This window comes from Rhododendron vialii, chromosome 9a (assembly GCF_030253575.1).
Source record: "Rhododendron vialii isolate Sample 1 chromosome 9a, ASM3025357v1".
Lineage (NCBI taxonomy): Eukaryota > Viridiplantae > Streptophyta > Magnoliopsida > Ericales > Ericaceae > Rhododendron > Rhododendron vialii.
In genome coordinates, this window is record NC_080565.1 from 8,796,102 (window position 1) to 8,814,563 (window position 18,462).

At 39.3% G+C, this 18,462-nt stretch overlaps 1 protein-coding gene and 1 long non-coding RNA gene across 8 annotated transcripts; both read left to right on the forward strand.

Moving 5' to 3' along the window:
• The first annotated feature begins 4,848 nt into the window (after window positions 1–4,848).
• On the forward strand, window positions 4,849–9,076 carry LOC131300388 (F-box/LRR-repeat protein At3g03360-like). 7 transcript variants are annotated; one of them, XM_058326194.1, is made up of 7 exons: window positions 4,849–5,013; window positions 5,265–5,505; window positions 5,618–5,703; window positions 6,069–6,968; window positions 7,082–7,237; window positions 8,480–8,512; window positions 8,619–9,076. In XM_058326194.1, the coding sequence occupies exons 2-7, from the start codon at window positions 5,454–5,456 to the stop codon at window positions 8,934–8,936; spliced, it is 1,545 nt and encodes a 514-aa protein (XP_058182177.1). In that variant the 5' UTR covers window positions 4,849–5,013; window positions 5,265–5,453; the 3' UTR covers window positions 8,937–9,076. The 7 variants fall into 7 exon arrangements, with proteins under 7 accessions (XP_058182177.1, XP_058182173.1, XP_058182179.1 ...); XM_058326190.1 differs by having other exon boundaries at window positions 4,849–4,998; XM_058326196.1 differs by having other exon boundaries at window positions 4,849–4,998; window positions 5,390–5,505.
• Window positions 9,077–14,610: 5,534 nt separating this feature from the next.
• On the forward strand, window positions 14,611–16,223 carry LOC131300390 (uncharacterized). The gene is made up of 3 exons (XR_009190942.1): window positions 14,611–14,658; window positions 15,597–15,666; window positions 16,119–16,223. It is a non-coding gene; the product is annotated as an uncharacterized LOC131300390 (long non-coding RNA).
• Window positions 16,224–18,462: the final 2,239 nt, after the last annotated feature.

An 18,462-nucleotide genomic window follows, 5' to 3' on the forward strand; every position in this document is an offset into this window, starting at 1 on the left:
TCGGAATGTTTTGAACCACTTTCCGCCCGTTCGAGCCATGGAGGAGGTGCATGTACGATGCAGTTAGATACTTTCCCTAGCAACTTTTGAAGCGCAAGTACCTCTTTGTTTCGAAGAATTGAACCGACCATATCGCGTTCTTCGACAAACCGTCACGGGCGAGGGATACGGATTCTTGGTCATCCTCTGCCACCAAATACTTATCCTTGTGGCTTAATTTTACTGTAATTGCTTTTTGGAAAAGGTCCATCCGATCAATGTTGCAATCGATAAATCGAAATTGAACAAAAGCAAAATCGCAAAAAGTAGGAATCAAAATTGCTCGGTGTTACCTTCGATATCAGAAATGATCAAAACAACGAGGCGAGAGTAGAGGGATGGAAACGAACAGCTTGTTAGTTTGATAATTCGGGCGGATAAAAGGTTTGGTGTGAAGTTTGAGAATAGAACCCTCCCTAATTATACATTTGAGTTTAACTATGTTGGGTGACAAACTTGAGATGATTGTTGGAGATGCTCTTTTATTTTAGTTGTTCGTTGTTACTTGATTTGGGTGTCTGAGCTAGCTATTAGGCTAATTTTTGTGTTTGAATAGCATCTTTGACCTTTTCCCTCGTGCTATTATTTCCCTTGGTTAATGCAAAGTTTGCGTGTTAATTGCGTATGCGGGAATCAAAATAAACACACTTTATGGTAGAATTTTTTCGTTTTTAGTAAGTTCAACTACATTAGTAAGAAAGATTGAGGCCCCATCCGATTTAGAACCCATAATTAATCCTTGAAAATAAATGGGAAAATGACGGACAATGACGTGTTTAGATAATTAATACCCGTTAAGGACATGCTAAGAACATTTGTTATTGCTGAAAATATCTTTGACGAATATTAATTAGCAAAATACGTCATGAGCCGTCATTTTCCCAAAATAAATCTTCAAAAGTGATGGACCACTTGAGCTGAAATTTGTATATTCATAAGTGATGGACCACTTAGGCTAAGCCCACACATGGACAAAGCCCAACAGCCCAAAGTCTGAGCTAACCTTTTTTTTTTTTTTTGATCCGCATCTGAGCTAACCTAATATCCTGCAAAATTGCTACACGCACAACCGTTGTGTAGGTTGTGTAACTAAATCTAACCGTCCAAAAGTGTTTTGCTTTGGACGGTCCGAATTAAAAATAATCTGTTAATGGCACACAACGGTTGTGCGCGTAGCAACAGATTATTTTTAATCTGGACTATCCAAAACACTTTTGGACGATCAGATTTAATTACACAACGGTTGTGTGTGTAACATTTTTGAATATCCTGGGGTAGTAGTACTCAAAAGCAGGGAAATGATTTGTCTTTTTCAGGTGTAATGACAAAAACGGACTTTTCATGTGAAATTGAATTCATTAGAAAGGATAATTTGAAATTTTTGCGTGAAAAAGAAAAAAGAATGCAATATCTTTAAAGGGGAGTACTATGAAAATCAGTTCCCCAAAGTATATATACTATATCAAACCTCAGCTGAATTCGCACGAGGCCCACTAACTTATTTTGGGATCCCTAGTACCTACCAAAAGAAAAAAGATAAATACCTACCTCCAGGTACTGTTATGGGGTGTTATGGTTCAAATATTCGCATGGAATAGTAGTATAAGTTTAGAACAAATTCTTTTTAATCAAATCTGAATAAAGAAATACAAAAACATTTAAATTTCTTAAAGAAGTAACTCTTCAAAATCACCCTCCGTTAATATGTTGTTGCCTAAGTTTAGTGTATGTTGTTACATTAGTTTAGTCTCTGTCCGTTCATTAGAAAACTTTTTCCGAAATGCTTAATTGATGAAACAATCTTCTAAAAAAAATTCGTTTCAGAAACTCTAGCATAATTCACTTCCAAAAAATATATATGTATATAAGAAAACTTACATAATTTTTGTAAAAAGGTTCATATAATTTCTAAAAAATTGGTACGAGTTCTTTAAGAGACAAAATATCGGACTTAGAGGGTTGCTGTCCCAGTATTCAACAGCGCTCAATCTCACCGTCCAATGGTCCGGATTTTAAAAATATCATATATGATTGCCGAGACGGATCATTAATTGCCTAACTCTTTCCTGAAAGAGTTTTTTAAAAATTATGACTATTGATCGCCAAAACAAACGGTGCATGAAATTGAGCGCTGCAGGAACACTAGCCTCCAAGGCCACTAATTTTGTACTGTTATCATATCTGAGCTTCTTTGCTTCTAATAACATTTTTTAAATATGCACGCAGTGCTATCTTTCTTGAGAACTAATCACCTAACGAGAACCAATCACGTTCAAATTTAAACCAGTGGATAAATAATAAGCAAAAATGATACTCACACAATATCAAACACAACCTCTCACATACATGTCCACACTACTATGTGTGAGCCTCACGTGTATGTGAAACGTTGTGTAAATTGTTATGTTTGGATTGTTGTGTGAGTAGTATTGTTGATAAATAAATAACAAAAAGAAAGATTATCGTAAATGAACAACCCACTCTTGTCACAAAGTTTGTGACCTAATCGGCATCAATCGCGTTCAAAACTCAAGCAATGGATAGTTCTGGGCTTTGCGTTACATGGTTACACCGTGGAGAAAGAATTATTTCTCGTACCATTTCTTGTGTGACACAAAATGAGACCCACCATATAGTCTTATTTAATGATTTGAGATATTTGTTTTATCGGCCTCAGAGCAATTTTTCCATAGGTAAAAAAACATGGCTGATCGAGCATCACTAAAGACTTTGTCGAATTATATTGGCCAGAAAAGAAAAAAAGTCTAATAAACGATTGAGAAATAGGATTCAACTATGAATTTGTCGATGCCTGGTCAACATGGTTTATTCTATGCTTGGTAATACTTTGAGCTTACAAAATCAACGGCTTTAGAGCATCCACAGTGAAATAATCAAAATTGAATAATTAAAAGCTATCATATCATCATTTGATTATCCATTTAAGGGATTGTTAAGGTCAACAATGACATTACAGTGGAGTTGAGGAGTTGGCAAAGTAGAAGCAGGGGTAGGGTGGTGGGAAATAACTTGAATGCCCCTTGTTTTGATGGTGGGGTGTAACGGTGTTCCACAGGGGACCACATTAGAACAAAATTAAAACGTTAGGGACAAAATCACTCCGATTATTATATTGAGGACTAAAGTGAAATTTCTTGAATATTTTGAAGACCAAAAAGGCTAATAAGCCATTAGGCTAGGGCGCTGCTATTCGCAGTCCTTTATTTTCTCCCATAGCTCGTTAAAAATTTTCAATTATACTCGACAGTTAGTTACCGAAATTGAGATATATTTTCAGCATCCAATTACCGAAATATAATATTTTTTTCAATAGCTATTTTCCGAAAATGTATGTTCGGCAGTTGTTTACCGAGAGTTGAACATATTTTCGACATGTAGTTACCGAAATATAATATTGTTTTCAACAACTATTTACCGAAATGTTATGTATGATTTTCAACAATTATTTACCGAAATGTAGTGGGCTATGAGAGAAAATAAAGGGTTGCGAATTGCAGCGCCCTTAGGCTATCCACCCACGGGCTATGGCAATGCGGAATATTTGTTTTCAAATGACAAGATTTGAGAAAGGGGACCAAAGTGATATAAGTTTTATACTTTGGGGACCAATACTGTCCTTTATTCATAGGGCAACAGAGAACAAACAAATTGGGGCTTATTTACCTTTTTGATCCCAAAGTATTGGCAAGTGGCCAATTTCCTTTCCAATTTAAATAATTGTCTAATTTTGTCCTCAATGTTTAAAATGTGTATCAATTTGGTCCCCACCCCTAACGCCGTCCGTCTTGTCCATTTGGTATTTCACCCTAAACACTATAACAAATTAAAAAAACAAATTAAAAAAAACAAAAACAAAACCAAATCCAAATACAAAAAATTACTCAGCCCTGCGAACTACTCCACTCGTCGAATTGCTACCTACCACCGCTCACGGCACCACGCTAGTGGTCTACTTGCATTAGTTCTCCAAGATCACCCATTTTTCTAGTGGAGTAGTTGCCGAGTAGCTTGCGCCGGAAGCGGCAAAGGACGAAGGGGTCGAGGGAGTCGATGATGTTGGGGCAAGGGGAGAGGCGCATCTAGGCACTGGCGAGGTGCTCGCGCTAGTTGTAGACGTTGTCCTTCTGAAAGCCGAAGAAGAGGCCAAGACAGTCGAGGAGGTTGTCGTCGTAGGGCCATGGGGTGAAAGGGGGCTTGCAGGGCTCGCCAACGGAGCGGAGGGCGACGACGGCGGCACAAACCTCTGAGTGGCGGGAGGGAGGGGTGGTCGGCGAGGAGGTTGTGGATGGGGATGATGTTGTATTGGGTGTCTTATTCTAGTGGGCGGGTTGGACTGGTGGGATCTGCTGCCAGAGAGGCTTATGGGATGAGCAGATCTGGTATGCGGGTTTTTCTTTTCTTACTTTTGACAAACCGTAGGAATGTGATTAGGGTTTTGGATTTGGGAATGCAAATGAGATCAAGGGAGGGAATCTAGAGGGGGATGGGGTGAGACTTCACCTTGATGAGAGAATCCACTTTTGGTCCCCAATGGTTTTTTTTTTGTTTTTGTTTTTTTAATTTGTTATACTGTTTAGAGTGAAATACCACTGATGCCCTCCTTTTTGACGGACATAAGGAACGGTGTTAGGGGTGGGGATCAAATTGATACACATTTTAAATATTGAGGATAAAATTGGATAAATGTTTAAATTGAGGACGAAATTGGCCACTCATTAATACTTTAAAGACCAAAAAGGTAAATAAACCTGCACCTTGATAAATAAGTAGATTCTTCATTCCTTTCTTGCTCGATCGTCGCCACCGGGCCCCTCTCTCTCTCTCTCTCTCTCTCTCTCTCTATACACGCATGTATGGCTACCAGTTTAATCAACTACTATTTATTTTGCATATACCGGAGATCTGACGCTGTGGGGGAAAGGAGAAAATAAAACAGAGGTAATGCACTCTCTGGTGAGTTTTCGTGGAGTATTTAGATTGAAGTATCTTGTTCTTCCTTTCGAGAGTTTGAGATGAAAATACAATTGTTTTTCACGTCATATCTCAGATGTTGAGCCTATTGTCAAAGTTCCCAAATTTATCGTTGTTTATTAGGTTTATTCATTCATTCCTGTGTTTTCGAATTTATGCAGATCGGGTGGAAAATTGAGACATCCTTGAGTTATCTAAATTGTTATTGTTTTCTGTTCCTAATTTTGCTGCAGATTAAAGAGAGAAATTTAATTATTTCAATACCAAAAAGAAAGGACTTTATTTATAATCTGGTGATGGCGGGTGTGCAGCAGAGAATGAGCAAAAGAAACAACTAACTGCAATTGGTTACCAGCAGATTAAAGAGAGAAATTAAATTATTTCAATACCAAAAAGAAAAGGACTTTATTTATAATCAGGTGATGGCGGGTTGTGCAGCAGAGAATGAGCAAAAGAAACAATTAACTGCAATTGGTTAGTATAGTCAGTTATCTGTTTAACCATGAGGAGTTCTTTCCCTCTTTGCCGTTAAGAAGGCGTTTTTAACTTTATTATTGCCGATTGTTGTTTGCGATACTGTTTGCAGATATCTTAGGCGAGAGAAGAAAGCGTGGGCCACTGTTTTATTGTCCCTGTAAAGTGGCGAAATTGGAGCACTCTGGGCAAGACAAGGTGACTTGTGTATTCTTAATGCAGAAACATAATGCAATTCTTCATTATTGTGCTTAAATACGGGTACTTCCCATGATGTTTTGGTTTGCTTGTGTTTTTCACTCGTACTTTTGTGCTTGTGGTTTAAGTCTCCATTATCTATTAAGTGTGGTAAAGCATTTATCTTCTCAAATACTATCATGTTTACTGTTGAGTAATGTCCTAGTTCATGTACTTCTTGTTTTATTGGTCGTCATCATTTGTCATTATTGCCTTATCTTGGGACAGGGGACGTAGCATTGTGTATTTATTGACAAGTTTGGGGATGTCATTAAATTATATAATTTATGTCTCTTCTTTTTGTTTGCGATAATTTTGGTGAACAGGAGGAGCTTCGTGGAGAGGATCGGATTAGTCAATTGCCACAGGACATCCTTGTTGCCATTCTTTCCCGTTTGACACTTCAGGAAGCAGGAAGAACTAGTGTCCTCTCAAATAAATGGAGATACTTGTGGACATTTATCACTCGTAGGTTGAACTTTGATGCTTGGAAATCGGTCTTGAATTCGGATTTGTCTCGTGGTGTAAGGATCAACAGTTTTACGTATGCAAGTTGGGTTAATCAGGTTTTGAAACATCACCAGAGTCCATTTATAGACGAATTTATAATTTGTTTTTGCTTGGATCATCATTTTTATCATCACGTCGATAGCTGGATTAAGTTTGCATTTGGAAAGGGAGTTAAAAGGTTTGAATTGAACTTGCTCAACGATGGACCCTTAGATTGCCGCCCAAGTTATAAATTTCCTAGCTTGGAAAAGTTCCAGTCAAGTTCAAATACTGTACAAGGCATGCAGTTGTATGGCCATGCGACCCGGGCTGTTGGTTCCATTGGCTTTTCTTCCCTTACAACCCTCCGTCTCACATATGTTAATGTTACCGACAAGATTATTGAGAACTTTCTGGGCAATTGTCCTCTTCTCGAAGAATTGCATGTCGTATGGTCAAAGCGCCTTCGGAATCTAAAAGTTGTAGGTATATCACTCAAATTGAAGTCCTTGGAGATCTCCAATTGCATCAGTTTGAGAGGTTTGGAAATTTGTGCTATAAATCTCGTGTCCTTTTCATATACTGGGCAACGCATACGTCTGCTGCTTACAAATGTTCCTGTTCTTTCAAAGTTCTCCACCGCCGGAGATTATTGTCAACATTTAATGTACAAAGATCACATGGATTCGAGCTATCTACAACAGCTAGAGAGGCTGAAGATGAAATTCGTTTCTGAGGTTAGTATGTAAGCCAAACTGTATTGGAATTCCGGCTCGCGTTTTTTCTTTTATTATTCATGTTTGAAGTCACAAAGAAATATTTACTGATGTGGGTGCCTTTATTTGCTCAGGTCTTTAAGGCCTCTATAAGTTTTACCCAAGAATTTACCAAACTATGCCGTCTGAAGCAATTGGAATTGGAAATCTGGGCTGAACTTGGAGATAGCCTTGTCATCTACACTTGCTTGATTAAGGCGTGCCCTTCATTGTCGAGATTTGCAATGCGAGTTGAGTACTCTTCCGAGTTAACTTCCGTAACTTTTGGGTCTGTTGTTTAATGGTTTCACTTAGTACTGTTGGAACTAGGATTTAGCTTATTTATTGGGCAAAGCCACACATTTCACCTTTGTAAGAGGAGACTACTTATTAGCTACTTATCCAAGTGTATAACCAATGTGAAATTTGTAGGTTGTCATATTGTTTGTCCCTTTATATACAAAGAATCCACAAAAGAGACTTATCTACGAAATTGTCTTCTAATACCCGTCAATGCTAAACAGTTTGGCAGATTTTCTGTGGAAGGGGATCATAATGATTTTGGGTACTTCCTTTAACAAACTAGCAAATTCGATTTATTGCTGCAAAGTTTCAGGTGCATGTTACCATGCGGGAAAGAGTTTATGGATGAAGATAGTTTTGTTACCTGCTGGTGTGAAGTATTTGATGTGGGATTTTAGGGACCATGGGCTCATCTCTCTGTCTTGTGTGCCATTTGGGCTCTTACGCGCCTAGGGGCCTAGGCATTTGTCTAGGCGCCGGGCCGATTAATCGGGCACTAGGCAGGATTAATTGGCAAGACGTGCTAGGCGGCTTGGCGGATTAGGCAGGATTACAGGGCTAGGCGGACGATTAGTTCTACTATGATATATACACATTTCCAGTCTACCCAGCTCTCTTACATAAAAAAATTTCAAAAGCCCTAAACATCAATACCCCAGTTGCACTTACACGATCAAAAAACTTTGAACGTTAAACTTCGCATTATTACTTAGTTTCCATGTTATTTAATGATTTGTTCTACTTAAGTTGTTTTATTTGCTCTCAAAACTTGGGGGGGGGGGGGGGGGGGGGGGGGGAGGAGAATATTTGAATTTCTTTTTCTTTTTTTTTAAATGAGTAATCCACCTAATGTCTAGGCGCCGATTAATTGCCCTAGGCGCTAGGTGGTGACCAGCCGTCCGACTAGCGCCTAGCGACTTTTAGAACCTTGGCTCCTAAACTCCTAGGCATCTTGTAATGTTTAGGTGTTTGATACATGAAGAGGTTCTACTAGTAAAAAATTGATTGTAAGGCTTTACAATATGGAGTATTTAAAAGGATTACTTGGCTCGCTCCTTAATTCCGCTCGGGTTACTTGTGTCATGCAAATCTTTGTCCTAGTGTTAAACTTCAATTTGTGCACTTAAACATCACCAGCATCTTTCTTGTTCCAAAAAAATTCTACTGACTCGATTCCTTCTTTCTGGCAGTATACAAGGGCAAGGCTTTACCATTTCGAAGAGGTACGATATTACACTGAATCTTACTCTTATATAAGCTTTGTTGTTTTCTTTCTCGTCTTTTTGTTATTTGAGAAAAAGCAGTCATTTCGCTCTTTAATTGTGACAGTCATCAACATCATCGGGTGAGGTGAGGCTCAATGTAGTTGAAGAGGCGCGGGTGCAAGCGTCTACTAGATTTCAGCACCAATGCCTTAAAGTGGTGGAGTTGGCTGGTTTTATTGGGCATGCCGAGGACCTTGAGCTTGCTTCACACTTGCTTGAGATTGCTGTCTCCCTTGATAAACTGGTAATTAATCCCCGTAATCCATATTTCCTTGACAACCCAGACATCCCCATGAAAAGTGAGGATTTAGAAAGGGGTAGAAAGTGTGCAAGGCTGCTGGAAACAAAACTACCACCAAAAGCTAGTTTAGTGGTACTCTAATTAGTCATGAAGACTTTTCTATTTTATTTTCTTTTTTCTTCTCTAGTTGGAGTTTTGTAATATGGAATGGATTGTGACACAAGTTTTTGGACCTGGGTAAAGGAGAAACTGAGTTACTCCATCTAAATTCTTTGTGGAAACTTCCTCCTCTCTCAAATGTGATACTCGCCTCCGGCAGATCCGGGTTCAGTTTCTAGTTTTGCGTTTGGATTCGGGATCTCAATTCTAGAGTTCTCTTTCTGTGTTTCAATTTTCGGTTCCGAGTTTTTGGGTTTTCCTTTTTCGATCCAGTTCTGGTTCTGAGTTAGGCTATGGATTTCTGGTTTCTGAGTTCTACATTTATGCTTCTAAGTTTTCGATTGGTTCTTGGTTTTGGGGTTTGTTTCCGGGTTTGCTTCTGATTCTTCTAGTTAACCATCAACGGCTTGACAAAATAATTACCAAGAATGTACAGTATATATGCCTTGGCAGGGTTGCTCCATTCTCTAATTTTCCAACTGTACGCACGATCAGATTGTAGTGTCTTGAGACATTTATCCAGATGCTTTTCCGTATTTAACCTATGCTTTTTGAATTTCTCAAAGCATTCGGACTTACGGCATGTGAAATTCCTTGGATGCTCATGAATGGCTCGTGAAAAATGCCCTGTTAATATTGCTCGAAAGAAGACCGAAAGACCCCAAAAGCTATCCTCGGGAAAAATGCCCTGTTAATATTGCTCCAAAAAAAGGCATTGTTTATGGGATTGCACGAACTGGCGCAATACTTAGCTTCTAAGAGCATCCACAGTGATAACCAAAAGAAACATGTTTATAAAGTTAGCAATGTTGAAAATGGCTTACAATGGAATAATCACAATTAACAACGAATCATCAAATGAATGCATCAAAATTATTTGGTTTTATTTTTATGACAAGTTCATTAAAAAAATATGTTTGCGTAACTGATAAAGGAAAGAGCTTTTGGACGCTATAAAAGGCATGGCATGACACCGGGCTAGGCGAAGCAAGCGGCGAGTGCTAGCTGATGGATTTCCATTGGCTATGGAACTCACCCTTGGGAAATCTTCACACTCTCTCTCTTCCCCTCTCTCTCTCTCTTATTCTGTCTTTATGTATATACTAGTGTAATTTCTAAGCACAGTGTTGCGTGTTCATTGGTGTAATTGTTCACACATGTAAGATAGTTGAAAGCAATATTCAGTTATGGAAATATAAAAGTTGTATGAGTAAGTAATTGAACGAAAGATCATTTTTACAAAAAAGATGGAGTAGTATTTTTTAAGCAATGCAAAAGGAGTTCTTGTATGGAAAAAATAATATAAAGAAAAACTATTTTGGAGTACCAAAATATTTTTTATTTTCTAAAACTTAAATAATTAATTAAGGCTATTTGTAGACACCCTATTTTGAACAGTCCAGTTAGTTTACTTACGATTTTTGATTCTCCGATGATAAATAAGATCAAGAGCGTCCTGAGAATGTTGGTGCGTTTGAGCTTTGAACGTTTCCAAAAACCTTTTACCCTTTAAGCCGTAGCCAGAAAACCTCAGCAAAACCCTACTTTAGTGCTGGTACCCTGTTGGCGTGCGCTAGTCCATTGCCACATGTCAGTCATCGGTCAACTTTGGCCGTTTGATTGGCATACGCAGGTACAGTACTGGCATACGCCAGTCAATGGTAGTCCCATCACCTTTATTCAGCCATGATCACAAGACTTTTGGGGCACCCCAACTCTCTGAATATCCGTCTGAAAGTTGATCTCAGGGCAAGGGATGTTCCCTACTCCTCTCACAAGCCACCCATCACTTGTCACATGCATTTAATGCAAAGCAAGCCCCCCCACTCCAAGCTAACCAGCCCCATTTCAGCTGGTTACCTCCCTTTCCTTCCTCTATAAATACCCCCCTTGCATTCATGTGCAAGGGGTTCACAAGTTCAAGGAGTTAATAGCCTTAAATTCATTCCAACCTCTTGTTCTTCATTGTTCTTTGTAAAAGAAGTGATAAACGGCCCTCATATATCCGTTTCAACTGACATCCATGCACTACATTCTCCATTCCAACCTCAAGTTCAAAGCTCAATCACCTCAACAAACTCAAAACCAAAGGTATACCACCTTTGACAGTGCTCTGTTCTGATCCCTGAGGGGGGCTGGCAGGGTCAAGACTGGTAATCAATACTAGCCCTAGCCCTAAAGCTAGCAAAGTTTCAAAGTCGTGTGTAGTTAGAACTGGCGCACGCCAGTCATGTATTCGCGTACGCCAGTCATGGTGGTATGCGCAGTACTAACGTGGGGATCAGTGTCTAATTGATTTTCTCTCTTTCCTTCTGTATTATCATTGTGAAGCATGCTAAGAATAAGTCTACTGCTTTCCTTGGTTTGAACTGCTAGTTTTAGTTGTCAATATTCATTTTTGCTGCTATGGAATGCTTCTGGGGTCCTTCTGGTCATGATCCAGAACCTAGAAAATGCAAAGCCAAGCACTGGATAGGAGGCTAACACCAGTGTACGGCCATATTCTACCTGCGTACGTGCGCCAGTGTATCCCAATGTAGTGGCTGGCCCTTGCATGGCAACTAGGCATTGGCCTCTGTTTTGTCCCCTCACTGTTTAAGGAGTGTTCTATTCTTTCTTATGGCTTTATATCCTTTTAAAACTGCCTGTATCTGCATATAAATTATATATAGAACTGCTTGGTTTGTCCTGGGTGTGCACTGGTCATTTTTAGAGCCCAGAGGGTTGAAAATAAGAATTGTGGGCTTAGGTTTACTAGCGCACGCACGTCTTATAGTGTCGTACGCAAGTGTGATTAGCATGCAGTGACTTGGTCAATGCATGCCGTTTTCTTCCTGGGCACGTGGCTCCAAGAACAATGCCTTCCAGTCTGCTTCAACTCCCACAGGAGTCTGTTTTCTTCCTATATACTAATTGTTCCAATAAGCAAAGCATGTCATTTATCACATCCTGCCAACATGTTACAGTTTTAATCCCTTTAAACTGTTCCCCTGCCCTAACTGGCTAAAACATGATTAATGAGAGAGAAAATCAATTGTTTTACAAATGTCTGAGTAGAGACTGATCTCCGGATTGGGCAAGAAAGGTGCTTTAAAACCCTTTTCCTCTCATAACCTGGCTCCCGAACCTTAGATATCAAAGGTGATGACGGACCAGTCTACAAAACCTTTTCCAATCAAAACGTAGCAGAACGTTTCTAGTTCGGTTCCTTGGGTGCATACTGCAAAACCCGAGTGGCGACTCTGAATCGAAGCGTCTCGCCACACTTCTCCAAATCAGGGCCCGTTAGGGGCATGTGCCCACAGTGGTGACTCTGCTGGGGCCTTATTGCATTGGTCTATACTTCGAGTTTAATACACTTGAGAATAATTCTTTAAAAGTCAGTCAAAACAATATACTTCGCGCTGCTGAAGAACGGACTGGTAACTTAACAGGATCTCCATATCCGACCAATCCGAACTGCGACGTTTTCGATTGTTCACTTGTGTAGTTTTCTCCAAGTATTGATTAATAAAAGTGAGCTAAATTTTAAAAGGCATTTTGCAAACGCTATGATTCTCTCTCATTAATCAATCTTTTGGCTTTTTTTCATGTGCATCGATGTCGGCTAGTCCTATTAAGGTATTTTGGGTAACCGGCACAGTTTACTAGAGCCCGGGGTCTTCGAATGCCCAACAACCTTGGACGATGATGAGTCATACTACCGTTCGACCGTTGCTCTGCAATACGCGTTGCAGCGAAAGGTATATCATGACTCTAGTCAGAGGAACCCCTCAAACCAAAATCGGCCTCTTCATATAGAAAGCACTAGAACCCTCCAAAATAAGACAGGTACCCGCAGGGTAAGGTTATTTGCATTTAACTCCATATATTGTCTATGTGTTATCGCTTTCCCTATCGCATGCACTATACATACATACCGTTTTGCACATGAGCATGTTAGGGCAGCTTTTAGGTTTGTCTTTCCATCGAGTTTGTCTTATGATTAGTAGGACGCGACCTTGGCCCGATGACGAGTCGTGCATCTCGATGTTGCACGTTATCATTTTTTTTAAATCATTGGATCAACAAGACTTTGGGAAATCAAGACTTTCTAAGCTCTTGTCTAATACCCGATCGAGGTTTCAAACAGAAAAATCAGGAACAACGGAGAGAATGTCATGATACTTACACCACCCAGGTTAAAAGTGCTAATCACTTACACCGCTCAGGCTCCGGCACAGTGCTGCTTACGCCGCCTCGGTTATGGTATCACGTCATCTACACCGAGTTGTTCCGACTTCAAAAGTTGAAACTTTGAGAATGGAATAGTCAAAGGCCTAGGCTATTTTGACATCTCTTAGTGTTAGTCGATTCAAACGAGGATACACCGTCGAAAAGAAATTCTGAGGATTTTTGGCAGTGTCAGAATGTCACGAGACAGACTCACCTTTAGTTGCAGAGTCTGGGAGGACACCAACGACGATGTCATTTTGCATTCTTCATTCTTTCTATTCTTTCAATAATTTGCTGCAGGAGTACCACTGAGTTCTCATTTGTTTTACTGTCAAGCCGTGAACCATTGCACCGCCAACGAAAGATCCGAAAAGAAGAGCTAAACCTACTTGGTAACGTCCACCGGGTCCGTACAGAAGGAGACTTACTAGGCTGGATCCTCAGTTAGTTACAACGGAAGCTCTGGCTGGTGCACTGTCAAGGGAAGATTCACCGCCAACAACACCACACGAGATGCCTCCATCATCTCCTTCTCCAACGTCGTCACCGAAGTTCACTAAAGCATTCATCATGGCTGACACTCCTCAAGATCAGGCTACTATTCTCACTAACCTCGAGCATAACATGGCAATCATGCAGGAAAGGGCAGATCAGGGCGAGATAGCAATGGCCAATTTGCGCGCTTTGATCAATGTAAACACTTTGAAAATGCGCATCTGGATTTCTTCCAAGGTGGTTGTTGCTTGCGTTGAGCTCTGAATAGTGAACGATTAGGATTATATTATCGAGCTCAAACAAAGCACGAACGGCTAGCACAACGGAGCCCTTGGTCCATTTTTCATGCAAAAGTCAATACAGTTTTCGAAGGGTCAAAATAAAACCCTTTTTTGCTCACCTCACACCATGCAATGTGTTTTGACCCCTTTTTTGCTCACCTCACAGCATGCGATGGTCACAGCACAGCACTGCAGGGGCTATCGGCCGTCCATTTTGACACCAACGACTACCATTCATTATTCGGATTAAAATTTGAGCCGCCTATTGCCTAAAATAAACGGCCGAATCAGCCACCCTACAGTAAAAAGATTTGGTAGGAATCGATGTAACACCCGTTTTGAGCATACACGTGCATCGCATATGTCATTTAACTTTATGTTGCATAGGTCATGCTATTTGTTACACGAGTTGTGTTATTATTCGCATATCATTCATTAATTGTTAAGCAATACATGATTTAAATTTGAGGGTTTAATTAAGTTAATTAAAAGAGATTGACTTGGTAGGTGGAATAAAGGGTAGAGATGAGTTATGGCACATTTAAACCTATACACCCAACCTCATGGGATAATTCTTCCCTAATAAACCTAGCTTCTACGGTATTCTACACCATTCCACACCCCTCCACCGTTTTATTTTGTATCACGCAGAGAGAGAGAGAGTGAGAAGAAGAAGAAGAAGGGGAAAAAAATTGGGGAAAATCTAATTGAAGGTAAACCCTATTTTATACCTAATCTATGTTTTGGGTTTTGATCAAACATGTATATACTTGCATATTCTTGTAGTTTAAATCCTAATTGGTTCATAAGAGAATGGATTTTAACCTAGCAAATTCGTGTGGCTTATGGGCATGTCAATTAGAGCTTGAACTTGACTGAATCTGTCATGTTCTTAACGAATTTTTCTCACTGACTTGCCGACCTTGTAATTTTCTGAAATTTTTACTGGAGATGGATATGCATGTCTAGTTGATTGGGTAAAATTTTCAGAATTTATTTCAAAGAGGGGAAAAATTTTAAAATCACGCACCGAACTGCTGCTGTGAAACTCGCATTGCTGACTGCACTGACACAAGTTGGGAAAACAGTCATATCTCCTAGCTCGAGACTCGAAATCACATTCCGCTTGCTTTGCTGAAAACTAGACTTGTAGGGCTTTCCAACGGTGCAACCCGTGCGCTGTGGTTATGCCCGAGCAATAACAGATTTTCTGTTTAAGTTGACCCAAAATCTGTCTCTACACCAGTTTTAGTATTTGTTAAGTTATAATCGCGAGGCCGTAGTAAGTTTACCCGAACTCCGTTTTTTATGAATGACCTGTCGATTCGAAAAGGAAGAAGTTTACTTTTCAATGGTTAAAGTGTCTTTCTTCAATTCACAATTATGTTTCGGATACGGTCAGAACAGTACATGTTGGTCATGGTCTAAGCCTTATTCTTGGAAATTCTTGTATCAAATCTCATTGAATCATCTTTTGAGCATTGAAGCACATCACCCATCATTTTTATTGCATTGGTCTCATGCAGTATCATACTAGGGATGGAGATTAAAAAAAAAAGATCATATGCTGGACTTATTGATGCATTTTACTTGCATTTTAACATGAGTTGGTGTACGAAATATACTAAATGTAATGTCATTCATATTCTAGGATCGGGGAACGAGTCTCCACCTCAAGGTTGAGAAGAAGGCTTTTTGCTCTTGTCTTTTGGATCTCTAAGGTGAGTGTGCTATTTCATTGAAGCTGGCTTGCTAAAAATAAACTTATACTTTTTCTGCAAATGTTGGAAATTTTTTTTACGGTTGTGGATATGGATTCAGTTACTTGAAACATGATTTTATTTCAAGAGCATGCCATAGCTGTATTGTTGGTTAGAATTGTCTTCTTCTTGATGTACACAAGAAGGGTATAAATTGTCTGTTTGCTGTACACAAACAGGGTATAAATTGTTGGAAGTACCCTGTTCACAGGGTCACGGTACCGTCATAACTCCTGGTTGCGAGGGAAGCAACCTTATGGCTTCTTGAAATATTGTGCTTATTTAATGGTTTGTGAAAAATAACTTGTTTCTTGCTAAATATGGTTAGAAGCATTACTCGATCCATGTTTGCTCGTGTAAATTGTTTTATGCTTTTTACTTGAATGAAGTAGTAACACTCACAATCCTTCCAGGTAACTGAAGTAGAGTTTTGGTCCACTACTGGTCGGACAGGTTGTAGGAGTGGAGGTGAGGGACGACTTGGTGTCCTTCTGGCGTAGGACATTTTATGATACAAATTTTTTGCGGAGTTGTAGCTCTTGTGAATGTGAACTCTTCTTGTATAGTTCTCTTGTAAATTTTATTTTGGAAGTCGGTTGTAATCTACTTAGTTGGCATTGTCTTGCGTTATGGAAAGAATTTTATTAAGTTTGTTGCTTAGCTTTCTTTAAGACAGTTTAGGCTAATCCTCCTAGAGCGGGTCGTTACAATCGAAATGTATGATCCTCACTTTTTTTTTAGAAAAATTGAAAGTCAAATACTCCCTCCGACCATTTTTAAATATCCAGTTTCGTAACTTCAACTTATTAAAGAGACATCATCATTACACCTTTCACATCAACTTTTACCTCTACTTCCTCAACTTACCATCTATGGAGACATCATTATTATACTTTTACTAACTAACTTTTCAAAATAGAATCTACTTTTAGGGGCAAAATGAAAAATATACAAACTTTTATTCACTAACTTTATAAAGTAGACATTTATTAAGAGACAGCTCGAAATGAAATACTAAACTCTAAAAAAAGGGACAGAGGGAGTATGATTTTAGAAATGAATTGCAAGATAAACTTACTCTAATCTTTGACTGTCAACAGCCGAACAATCTAATTTTGACATCCAACTCAATAATCTAATTTTGACATCCAACTCAATAAGTTTAAACAAAGTGATCAGTTCTGATCATAGATACGAATCTGAAAAGAAGACAGAAAAAGGGCACAAGAGGGATTGTAGTGGCTTGGGCACACCAGGCCATCCCTCCCACATATTATCAGTGTAGAGACCCGTAAATTCCTTTATTTAATTTCAATGTTTGTAATTGAGAAAAAGGGTGAAAATGACGTGAGTATGAATGTGGAAATTAAATGTGCAAAGGTTGGAAAAATATGGGTGTTGGGGTAATTTTGTGCCTGTGTGCCTAAGCGTATACCAGGGGATATTTTTCTCCCATTTTTTCTTTTTTTGCTCTCCATCTCTCGGCTCTCTCTCTCGTCTCTCAGCCCTCTCTATCTCTCTCACTCTCTCACCCAAAAAAAACTCATCTCCAAATTCAAAACCCACAACAATCAACCTCCACTACATCTCCTACTTGCGTATTGGAACTCGTATCTCGTTGAATAAAGATCGGTTCGGTGTATTTTGTTCGGTTTAGATTCCGGAAGCTAGGGCTTGCTCAATCTCTTTTGATTTCGGTTTGGATACTCGAGGTAGGAAATTCTACCTCTCTTTATATGTTATTTGAGTGTTTCTATACCTTATTCGAACTTGTTTTGATTGTTATTCGAATTGGATCAAAATCTGTCAAGTGGTGAAAAATCGTCAGAAAATTCGGATCCCTACCAATAGGACGTTTTCTCTACTGGTAGAACTTTGTCGTCGTGATAATTTGTACCCACTGCTTGTGTTTGTACCTGTAGGACTTATTCCTTACCGGTAGGATTACTCAATTATTCTTACTTTTTGGACACCTACCGGTACTTTTTTCTTTTTCTACCGGTAGAAACCTTGCATGGCAAAATTTTGTTCACACTATTTCCTGATTGTACCGGTAGCCCCTATTCCCTACCAGTAGATCACCAGTCAAATCCCAAAATTTCCTGTGTTGCTGTAGTCCCACTTTTCCTAAGGCCTTTGACATTTCAGTGGATTTACTTAATTATTTATATACATATAACAAGAAATTAGGTAGTACTACTTGTCTTCTCGTGCAACTTGATGTATCTTGAAATTGTCCAAAATGGTAGAGCTGTAAAGACTCGTAATTTCGTTTAATAAAGTTAAATTATTTCGTAAATGATAATTGCAAATATTATTTGGATAATTGTTTGAGGGGTTCAATGTGTAAGAGTTTGAAAGATTTGGGTGAATGGGTAATATGCATTTGTGTGGGTATATAAGGGAGGAGTATGAGAAACACACTCACACCCCTCACCCCCAATCTCTCGTTCTCTCCCTCTCTCCAACGTCTCTCTCTCACTCACCCTCTCATCCATTTTTCCACCAAACCACCTTAAAACCCACTTGACCCACCTCCAATCTTTCATTCCTATGCATATTGGAGCTCGTTTCTCGTCGGATTAAGCTCAATGGAGGTGCATTTCATCCGGTTTCAAAATTTGGGGCTAGGGTTTGGAAAATCTTTGAGTTTGTTCTTCAATCTTTGAAGTAGAGAATTCTAACTTACAATATATGTTTATGACTTGTTTCTATTGCCTTGGTTTGAGCCATTGATCGTTGTTGTGGTTGTTGATA